Here is an 11,016-nt window from a genome sequence, read left to right as displayed (position 1 = left end):
TTTTTTTTTTTTTTTTTTTTTTTGAGATGGAGTCTGGCTCTGCCACCCAGGCTGGAGTGCAGTGGTGTGATCTCAGCTCACTGCAACCTCTGCCTCCCAGGTTCATGCCTTTCTTCTGCCTCAGCTTCCCGAGTAGCTGGGACTACAGGTGCCCACCACCACGCCCGGCTAATTTTTTTTGGTATTTTTAGTAGAGACGGGGTTTCACTGTGTTAGCCATCATGGTCTAGATCTCCTGACCTCATGATCCGCCCACCTCGGCCTCCCAAAGTGCTGGGATTACAGGTGTGAGCCACCACACCTGGCCTATTTTTGGGTTTTTTTGAGACCAAGTTTCGCTTTTGTTTCCCAGGCTGGAGTGCAGTGGTGTAATCTCAGCTCACTGCAACCTCCATTTCCCGGGTTCAAGCGATTCTCCTGCCTCAGCCACCCAAGTAGCTGGGATTACAGGCATGCACCACCACACCCAGCTAATTTTTGTATTTTTAGTAGAGATGGGATTTCGCCATGTTGGCCAGGCTGATCTTGAACTCCTGGCCTCAAGTGATCTGCCTGCCTCAGCCTCCCAAAGTGCTGGGATTACAGGTGTGAGCCACTGCGCCCGGCCTCACTGTAGTTTTGATTCACATTTTTCTGATGATCAGTGATGTTGAGCACCTTTTCATATGCCTGCTTGCCATTTGTATGTCTTTTGAGAAACGTTAATTCAAATACTTTGCCCACTTTTTGATTGGATTATTATATTTTATCTTATAGAGTTGTTAGAACTCATATCTTCTGGTTATTGATTCCTTGTCAGATGGTTAGTTTGCAAATATTTTCTCCCATTCTGTGTGTTGTCTCTTCACTTTGTGGATTGCTTCCTTTGCTTTATTCTTTTTTTTTTTTTTTTTGACATGGAGTCTCCATGGCCCAGGCTGGAGTGCAGTGGCATGATCTCGGCTCACTGCAAGCTCTGCCTCCCGGGTTCATGCAATTCTCCTGCCTCAGCCTTGCGAGTAGCTGGGACTACAGGCACCCCCACCATGCCCAGCTAATTTTTTATATTTTTAGTAGAGACGGGGTTTCACCGTGTTAGGATGGTCTCAATCTTACCTCGTGATCCGCCCGCCTCGGCCTCCCAAAGTGCTGGGATTACAGGCGTGAGCCACCGTGCCCTGCCTTTTAATTTTTTGGGACAGAGTTTCACTCTTGTTGCCCAGGCTGGAGTGCAATGGCGCGATCTCAGCTCACTGCAACCTCCACCTCCCAGGTTCAAATGATTGTCCTGCCTTAGCCTTCCAAGCAACTAGGAATACAGGCATGTGCTACCACACCAGGCTAAGTTTTTGTATTTTTAGTAAAGATGAGGTTTCTCCACATTAGCCAGGCTGGTCCCAAACTCCTGACCTCAGGTGATCCAGCTGCCTCAGCCTCTCAAAGGGCTGGGATTACAGGCGCGAGCCACCGTGCCTGGCTTAGAGGCTTTTTAACTTGACATGATCCCATTTGTCCATTTTGCGTTGGTTTCCTGTGCTTCTGGAGCATTACTCAAGAAATCTCTGCCCAGTTCAATGTCCCGGAGAGCTTCCCTATGTTTTCTTGTAGAAGTTTCATGCATTGAGGTCTTAGATTTAAGTCTTTAATCCATTTTGATTTGATTTTTGTATATGGCGAGAGGTAGGTGTCTAGTTTCATTCTTCTGCATTGGATAGCTTCTGCTTTGAGACAGGATCGCTCTGTCACACAGGCTGGAGTGTAGTAATGTGATTATAGCTCACTGCAGCCTCAACCTCCTGCGCTCAAGCGATCCTCCCACCTCAGTCTCCCCAGTAGCTGAGACTACAGGCATGTAGCAAGCTCACACCACCATGCCCAGCTAGTTTTTTTTTTTTTTTTTTTTTTTTAATAAAGGCGAGGTGTCCACTTGCCCAGGCTGGTCTCCAACTTCTGGCCTCAAGCAGTCCTCCTGCCTCGGCCTCCCAAAGTGTTGGGATTACAGGTGGCAGCCACTGTGTCCAGCCTTTGGTTCTTTTTTTACCTTAAAACTTTGGGGTCTCAGGTTGTGTTTACTTGGGGCTCCCTCCTTTCCCTAACTCCTTGGGTTCTCTCCCAGAGCTCTTACCTTCTGAGGGCCCAGGCCTGGGCATAAGGCCAGATCTTCTCTCGATGCAGCGATGAGCTGTTCCAGAGACTGAAAGGTGAAAGCAAGGGATCAGGGTACCTGAGCACAAAAGCCTCCCTGTCCCAGCTGAGGAGGGGCCTCAGATATTCCCCGGGGGAGGTGAGGGCCTGTGGGAAGGCAGGACGGGCCAAGGGGTGGGCAGGGAGATGGAAGGAAATGGGTGAAGGGCTTTCTAAAAAAGGCAAGGGGACAGAAACGCCCAGGGGCAGGGGAGCCTTTCCTTACTCCAAATGTGGTCAGGAGGGTCTGACTGTCCGTTTTGTTGACTGACTTCACGGTGGTCAGACATTCAGTCACCTGGAAGAAGAGGAGGCAGGAGTGTGTCAGGAGAAGAAAGGCCAGGGAGACTGAGCCTAGAGGGCGGGGCTGGGTCACAGCTGTCCCCCCAGACTGCCTGGCATGCAGGAAGCACTCAAATGCTTTTTTTCCCTACTGATTAAAAAGTCATCACAGGCTGGGCATGGTGGCTCATGCCTAGTAATCCCAGTACTTTGGGAGGCCAAGGTGGGAGCATCACCTGAGGTCAGGAGTTTGAGACCAGCCTGGTCAACATGGTGAAACCCCATCTCTACTAAAAATACAAAAAATTACCCAGGTGTGGTGGCAACACACCTGTAGTCCCAGCCACTCGGGAGGCTGAGGCAGGACAATCACTTGAACCCGGGATGCAGAGGATGTGGTGAGCGGAGACTGTGCCACTGCACTCCAGCCTGGGCGACAGAACAATACTCTGTCTCAAAAAACAAGCAAACAACAACAAAAAAACAAACAAGAATTAGCCAGGCATGGTGGAGCACGCCTGTAATTCCAGCTACTAGGGAGGCTGAGCTGGGAGAATCGCTTGAACCTGGGAGGTGGAGGTTGCACTAAGCCAAGGTTATACCACTGCACTCCAGAGTGGGTGACAGAGCAAAACTCTGTCTCATTAAAAAAAAAAAAAAGGCAGGGTGGGGAGGGGGAGGCGGCCAGGCATGGTGGCTCACACCTGTAATCCCAGCATATTGTGAGGCTGAGGAGGGTGGATCATGAAGTCAGGAGTTCAAGACCAGCCTGGCCAACAGGGTGAACCCCGTCTCTACTAAAAATACAAAAATTAGCCAGGTGTGGTGGTGCACCCGTAATCCCAGCTACTCGGGAGGCTGAGGCAGGAAAATCGCTTGAACCCAGGAGATGGACATTGCAGTGAGCCGAGATCATGCCACTGCACTCCAGCCTGGCAACAGAGCAAGGCTCTGTCTCAAAACAAACAAACAAAAAAACAATAACGAGCCTGGGTAAGGGGAGTGACGTCTCTGGGTCTCAATTTTTGGGCAAATGAGGATCCTAAAAGTAAAGTCGAGGGTGGCTGTGGACATCACTGGGATGTACCTGGGAATGCTCTCCAGCTCCACTGGGTGATAACAGATTCCTGAATGCTGACCCATGTGGCCTGGGTGTTGGCTGCCTTGGTTTAAACTCCCACCCCATCTGACCGGCAAATCACTGCACTCCCTTTCTCCTTCATGATTGAGATGGGGGTTTTCAGAGCCTCTTCCCGGGAGAGTGATTGTAAACCAGGTTGTCAGGGTGATGTCTCTGGCAGAAGTAAGAGCTTCAGATGCAGGAGCTGTTGATACTAGACCCTGACTATCTAATGGGGCCCCCTGGCTGTGTGATCTTTTCCCACAGTCCCCAGGACAGGCCTATATGGCAGACCCCTCACCATCCCTCCATCGCTGGAGTCCAGAAGCAACAATGCATTCAGTAAACACTGAGGGCTGGGTGGTGCTAGAGACACAGTGGGGACCAAGAGAGCCCCCAAGCTGCCCTTCTGGGGCTCCCAGACTGGTTGGGGAGATAAGTCAGTTCCAAACAATGATGGCCCAAAGGGACAGGGCTGGATGGGGGAACCCAGCAGGAACACTTAACTTGGCCTAGGGATCAGGGAGGGCTTCCTGGAGGAGGTAGTATGGAAGCTGAGATGTGAAAGATGGAATTAGGCAGGTAAGGCTGAGCACGATGATTCATGCCTGTAATCCCAACACTTTGGGAGGCTGAGAAGGGTGGATCACCTGAGGCCAGGAGTTTGAGACCAACCTGGCCAACATAGTGAAACCCCATCTTCACTAAAAAATATAAAAATTAGATGGGCATGGTTGCGGGCACTTGTAGTCCCAGCTACTCGGGAGGCTCAGGCAGGAGAATCACTTGAACCCAGGAGGCGGAGGTTGCAGTGAGCTGAGCTCATGCCATTGCACTCCATCCTGGGCAACAGAGTGAGACTCCATCTCAAAAAATAAAAAAGAAAGGAATTAGGCAGGTAATTGGGCAGAGGGAACAGAAGGGGCAAGTGCTTGGAGAAGCGAGCTAGGCCTGGGAGAAGTGAAGTGTAAAGTGGGGGCCACTGGGCTTCTGAGCTTGACGGGCCCTTGTTGAGCCTGGCCAGAAGCCTGGGCTTTCCCCCTCGGGGTACTAGGGAGCCATGGGAGGATTTTGAGCTGGGGAGGGTAGCAGCAGATTTGTGCTCAGGAAAATCCCTCTAGCTGGAATTTGGGTGGGATGGGGCAGGGAAGACGAGGCCCAGGGATGAATGCACAGTGCCTTAAGACTGGAACTGAAGCTCAACCACCCAGGAGCTGCGGGGAGGCCCAGGCAGGGATGGGAGGTGAGGTGGCCTCACCCGGGAGACGAAGTCCTGCTCTAGCTTCTCCATCAGGAGGTCCGCTGGTTTCTGCTCATAGGCCTTGTAGGTCTCCAGGTACCGCCCAGCTTCCTCGGGACTAGGATAATAGGATACAGGACAGCGGGAAGTGAGGTATCAGATTGTAGATTTACTTCATTATGGTCAGTCATAAGAATTACCAATACTAGGCCGGGCGCAGTGGCTCATGCCTGTAATCCCAGCACTTTGGGATGATGAAGCAGGCAGATCATCTGAGGTCAGGAGTTCGAGACCCGCCTGGCCAACATGGTGAAACCCCATTTCTACTGAAAATACAAAAAAGTAGCTGGGCTTGGTGGCATGTGCCTGTAGTCCCAGCTACTCAGGAGGCTGAGGCAGGAGAATCGCCTGAACCAGGGAAGTGGAGTTTGCAGTAAGCTGAGATCGCGCCATTGCACTGCTGCTTGGGCAACAAGAGTGAAACTCCGTCTCAAAAAAAAAAAAAAAAAAAAAAAAAGGCCGGGCGAGTGGCTCACGCCTGTAATCCCAGCACTTTGAGCGGCCGAGGCGGGTGGATCACGAGGCCAGGAGATCGAGACCGTCCTGGCTAACATGGTGAAACCCCGTTCTCTACTAAAAATACAAAAAAATTAGCCGGGCGTGGTGGCGGGTCCCTTTAGTCCCAGCTACTCAGGAGGCTGAGGCAGGAGAATGGCGTGAACCCAGGAGGCGGAGCTTGCAGTGAGCCGAGATCGCGCCACCACACTCTAGCCTGGGCAAGACTCCGTCTCAAAAAAAAAAGAATTTTTGATGCTAAAAATAAAAATTCCAGCCCATCCCCATGCCAAATACAACCTGGTAGTGACCACTGCTGGGCGCATCTTGGTATCTTTTCTGGCTATGGGCCAGCTCTTGGGAGCCTGACCCCACCTCTGCCTGAGTAATCCTGGGCCAGTGGTTTGCTCTCTGGGCCTCAGTTTCCTCACTGTAAAGTGGGGTGGTCAGGCACAGTGGCTCATGCTTGTAATCCCAGCACTTTGGGAGGCTGAGGCAGGAGGATCACTTGAGCTCAGGAGTTTGAGACCAGCTGGGATAACATACCAAGATGTTGTCTCTACAAAAAATTAAAAATTAGCCAGGTGTGGTGGTGCGCGCCTTCAGTTCAGCTGCTTGGGAGGCTGAGGCAGGAGAACTGCCTGAGCCTGGTAAGTTGAGGCTTCAGTAACCTGTGATAGCGCCACTGCACTCCAGCCTTGGCAACAGAGCAAGACCCTGTCTCAAAAATTAATAATAAAGTGGGGAGGATGGTATGACTGTGAAGATCAGAGAATACTCTGGAATGCTCTGTAAGTGCCAAAAGCCGTGCCTGGCACTGCTGAAGAAATGTTAGCTATTTTGGAAGGGAAGTCAGCACACAAAGTGTTTGTACTGGGTTTGACAGGAGGAAAACCAGAAACACTGCTTATTTTCCCACTGCAGCAAGAAGCCAACCTCATGAAATGTTCAGCTTCCAGCCAGGCACAGTGGCTCACGCCTGTAATCCCAGCACTTTGGGAAGGCGAGGCGGGAGGATCACCTGAGGTCAGGAGTTCAACACCAGCCTGGCCAACATGGCAAAACCCCGTCTCTACTAAAAATACAAAAAAATTAGCTGGGTGTGGTGGTGTGCACCTGTAATCCCAGCTACTGGGGAGGCCAGGAGAATTGCTTGAACCCTCAAGGCAGAGCTGAGATCGCGCCACTGCACCCCAGCCTGGGGGACAGAGTGAGGCTCTGTATCAAAAAAAAAAAGAGGCCGGGCGCGGTGGCTCAAGCCTGTAATCCCAGCACTTTGGGAGGCCGAGACGGGTGGATCACGAGGTCAGGAGATCGAGACCATCCTGGCTAACACGGTGAAACCCCATCTCTACTAAAAATACAAAAAATTAGCTGGGCTAGGTGGCGGGCGCCTGTGGTCCCAGCTACTCAGCGGGCTGAGGCGGAAGAATGGCGAGAACCTGGGAGGTGGAGGTTGCAGTGAGCTGAGATCCGGCCACTGCACTCCAGCCTGGGCGACAGAGCGAGACTCCATCTCAAAAAAAAAAAAAAAAAAAGATATTAAGACCTTGTTTTACAGATGAGGAAACTGAAAGCCAGAGAGAGGCACTGCCTGCACCAGGCCCACACAGGAAGGAGAAGGGAAGGGCTGGGCAGGGTGGGATGGGGGAGCAGGTAGAGCCTGAATGAGGCGGGGAAGCCCCCATCTCACCTCCAGGCGAGGATCAGTGTGCAATCGGCCAGGATACACATCTTAGCCAGCTCCTTCAGGGCCTGCTGGGGATCTTTCTGGAGGAGAAAATCAGAATTAGAAACCTAGAAGCCAGGAATTACAAAAATTAGCCAGGCGTGGTGGCAGGCACCTGTAATCCTGGCTACTAGGGAAGCTGAGGTGGAGAATTGCTTGAACCCGGGAGGTGGAGATTGCAGTGAGCCGAGATCGTGCCACTGCACTCCAACCTGGGCGACAGAGCGAGACTCTGTCTCAAAAAAAAAAAAAAAAGAACAAAAAAGGAATTAGAGCCTGAAAACATAGTAGCTCAGGAAGCCAAGAGCCTCTCACCCAGTTGTCACTCTCTAAGCTCCTCCTGTGCCTGGCCCGTGCTAAGCAGTGCTAGGACCCAGCAGTGGCCGAGACAGCCCTGACTCTGCCCTCCCAGGACTCACAGTCTGATGAGCAGGACAGACCTGTCCCCAGACATTGATGATCTGGAGTGGCCAGGGCTGCGATGTGGGAGCCAGAGGAGGGACCGAGCCTGCCTGGGGGATCAGAGAGGGCTTCTTGGAGGAGGGGACATCTGAGCTGAGACCCAAAGGAGGATGAGGAGGAAGAGGAGGAAAGGATGAAAAGGAGACCAGAAAAGGGAATTCCAGACATGGAGACCAGCATGGGCAAAGGATGGGAGGGGAAAGAGGGCTTGAGGAATTATAATTCGCTCCCTACGGGAGAGAGGATGTGAAATTCCATGAGAAGCACGGACTCTTAGAGACGGGCCTGGAAAACTAGGTAGAGGTCAGAGGTCACACAGGGCCCCATAGGTCATGGAAGGGAGCAGAACTTTCTTCTACGGTGCTTAGGAGCCATGGGAGTTTTATGATTTTTTTTTTTTTTTTTTAAGACAGAGTCTTGGCCGGGCACGGTGGCTCAAGCCTGTAATCCCAGCACTTTGGGAGGCCGAGACGGGCGGATCACGAGGTCAGGAGATCGAGACCATCCTGGCTAAAACGGTGAAACCCCGTCTCTACTAAAAATACAAAAACTAGCTGGGCGAGGTGGCGGGCGCCTGTAGTCTCAGCTACTCGGGAGGCTGAGGCAGGAGAATGGCGTAAACCCGGGAGGTGGAGCTTGCAGTGAGCTGAGATCCGGCCACTGCGCTCCAGTCCGGGCGACAGAGCAAGACTCCGCCTCAAAAAAAAAAAAAAAAAAAAAGACAGAGTCTTGTTCTGTTGCCCAGGCTGGAGTGCAGTGACATGATCTTGGCTCACTGCAAGCTCTGCCTGCCGGGTTCAAGCAGTTCTGCCTCAGCCTCCCGCTTAGCTGGAATTACAGGCGCACGCCACCACGCTCAGCTGAATTTTGTATTTTTAGTAGAGATGGGGTTTCAACATGTTGGCCAGGCTGGTCTTGAACTTCTGATCTCAGGTAATCCCAAAGTGCTAGGATTACAGGCGTGAGCCACCCCCAGTGGGTAATTTAAAAAAAATTTTTAGATACAGGGTCTTGCTGTGTTACCCAGTCTGGTCTTCAACTCCTGGCCTCAAGCAATCCTATTCCACTGGGTTGGGTGCAGTGGCCCATGCCTGTAATCCTAGCTCTTTGAGAGGTTGAGGCAGGAGGATCACTTGAGGCCAAGAGTTTGAGACTAGTCTAGGCAACAGAGTGAAGACCCCATTTCTACAAAATACAAAAAAATATGATGGTGTGCACCTATAGTCCCAGCTACTTAGGAGGCTGAGGTGGGAGGATCACTTGAGCCCAGGAGGTCAAGGCCGCACTGGCCTATGACTGGGCCACTGCACTCCAGCCTGGGCAACAGAGCAGGACCCTGTGTCAAAACAAACAAACAAACGAAGAGATAAGCTGGGCGTGGTGGCTCATACCTGGAATCCCAACAGTTTGGGAGGCTGAGGTGGGCAGATCACTTGCGGTCAGGAGTTTCAGACCAGCCTGGCCAACATGGTGAAACCCGTCTCTGCTAAAAATACAAAAATTGGCTGGGCGCGGTGGCTCACATCTGCAATCCCAGCACTTTGGGAGGCCGAGGCGAGTGGATCATGAGGTCAGGAGGTCGAGCCCAGCCTGGCCAGCATGGTCAAATCCCATCTCTATAAAAGACCAAAAAATTAGCCAGTCATGGTGATACGTGCCTATAATCCCAGCTACTTGGGAGGCTGAGTCAGAAGAATCACCTGAACCCAGGAGGCGGAGGTTGCAGTGAGCCAAGATTGTACCACTACACTCCAGCCTGGGCAAAAGAGCAAGACTCTGTCTCAAAACAATCAATCAATCAATCAATAAACAAACAAACCAGGCATGGTGTAGTGTGCCTGTAATCCCAGTTGCTCGGGAGGCTGAGGCAGGAGAATTATTTGAACCCAGGACGCGGAGGTTGCAGTGAGCCAAGATCTCGCCATTGCACTCCAGCCTGGGAGACAGAGAAGACTCCATCTTAAAAAAAAAAAAAGAGAGAGATATGAACGGGCACGGTGGCTCATGCCTATAATCCCAGCACTTTGGGAGGCTGAGGCGGGTGAAGCAACTGAGGTCAGGAGTTCAAGACCAGCCTGGCCAACATGGTGAAAACCAGTCTCTACTAAAAATACAAAAATCAGCCAGGCGTGGTGGTGCAGGCCTATAATCCCAGCTACTCAGGAGGCTGAGGCAGGAGAATCGCTTGAACCCTGGAGGCTAAGGTTGCAGTGAGCCGAGATCGAGTCATTGCACTCCAGCCTGGGCAACAAGAGCGAAACTCCATCTCAAACAAATAAACAAACAAAAAACACACACACAAAAGAGATATTTAGGGGGCAGAGATCTGGGACTAATCGAAGGGGATGTGGGGAAAAAGGAAATGGATAATTTTGCCTTCCCCTCTCCTTGCCAACATAGTGTCTTGGTGACCCATGTCAATCTCAGATGCGAAAAACCTTCCTCACTGAGGTTTTAGCTGCATTTCCTCTCGGAAGGGATTCAACAGTACACTGCACAACCTCGAGGCCCAGCACTCCCCATTTCCGAGACGGGGCCAGTGAGGCCAGCTGGGGAGCGGCCCCTGCTTACCACATCCACCTGGATGAGCAGGACCCGCAGGGCGAAGTTCTTCCCCAGGCTCTGCAGCCGCCCGTGGATGTAGTCCGGGTGCAGGTTGTGGTAGCGGAGGCTGGTGGGGCAGGGAGAAGGAGTTGAGAAGTCTCAGTCTCTTCGAGACCCCCAAAGCCCTTCTGCCCTCTCACTGGAATACTGAGGGCTCAGAGTGCAGCACAGGGGACAGAGGGGTCCTGACGCTCACAGAGGGTGAGTCACTTGCCACAGGTCTCTCTTCCAAGAAGATGCTCCGCAGGGATTGGCAGCCAGGGCCACGTGGCTGTGGTTACCCAGAAGCCCAGACCCCTGGCTTCTTCATGAAGAGGGGAAGAGACTTGGGCTTCAAGGGGAGAACAGGTGCCAGGGGCCCTGGAGAGTGTGAGCGCGGGGACGTTGCATGGCTCGCAGTGGGAAGCAGGGCCCACCGCCAGCCCATCTGCTCTGGCCTCGGAGGGCTATGGTGAAGGCTTCACGACCCAGGGAAGTAGGACTGACGCTGCCCAGCAGGCTGCAGCTCTCGCAGCCTGCGGGGAGCACAGGAACTCACAGGTTTCACTTCCTCTGTCTGGCCCTGTCTGCAGAGGGGCCCCTGGGTTGGGGGAGGAAGTTGTTTAGGGTGGAGATGGGAGAAATCCTGCCTCTCCTCAACTCCAGTCAAAGATGTCGGGGACATGAGTGACCCAGTCCCTCCTCCCTCAGACCCAGGAGTCTGGCCCTCAGCCCCTCCTCCCTGAGACCCAGGAGTCCAGTCCCCCATCTCCTCCTCCCTCAGACCCAGGAGTCCAGGCCCCCATCCCTCCTCCCTCAGACCCAGGAGTCCAAGCCCCCAGCCCCTCCTCCCTCAGACCCAGGAGTCCAGGCCCCCAGCCC

The 11,016-nt window shown here is 52.7% G+C and overlaps 1 protein-coding gene across 4 annotated transcripts in view; it reads right to left on the bottom strand.

Moving 5' to 3' along the window:
• ERCC1 (ERCC excision repair 1, endonuclease non-catalytic subunit) overlaps positions 1 to 11,016 on the bottom strand; it is a 25,051-nt gene that overhangs the window by 9,607 nt on the left and 4,428 nt on the right. For 3 of the 4 annotated variants that reach the window (XM_026457318.2, XM_026457317.2, XM_026457319.2), the window contains 5 exons: positions 10,123 to 10,222; positions 7,054 to 7,130; positions 4,824 to 4,923; positions 2,390 to 2,461; positions 2,105 to 2,173 (listed from right to left, as the gene is read on the bottom strand). In XM_026457318.2, coding sequence (XP_026313103.1) covers positions 2,105 to 2,173; positions 2,390 to 2,461; positions 4,824 to 4,923; positions 7,054 to 7,130; positions 10,123 to 10,222 — 418 coding nt within the window. Of the gene's footprint in view, positions 1 to 2,104; positions 2,174 to 2,389; positions 2,462 to 3,532; positions 3,740 to 4,823; positions 4,924 to 7,053; positions 7,131 to 10,122; positions 10,223 to 11,016 lie in introns of those variants that run through there. The other variant, XR_003309983.2, reaches the window with a different exon arrangement.

The sequence above is a fragment of the Piliocolobus tephrosceles genome, chromosome 21 (assembly GCF_002776525.5).
Source record: "Piliocolobus tephrosceles isolate RC106 chromosome 21, ASM277652v3, whole genome shotgun sequence".
Classification (NCBI taxonomy): Eukaryota; Metazoa; Chordata; class Mammalia; order Primates; family Cercopithecidae; genus Piliocolobus; species Piliocolobus tephrosceles.
Note: the sequence above shows the minus strand (reverse complement) of the source record. Positions and strands in the feature narration are given on the sequence as shown.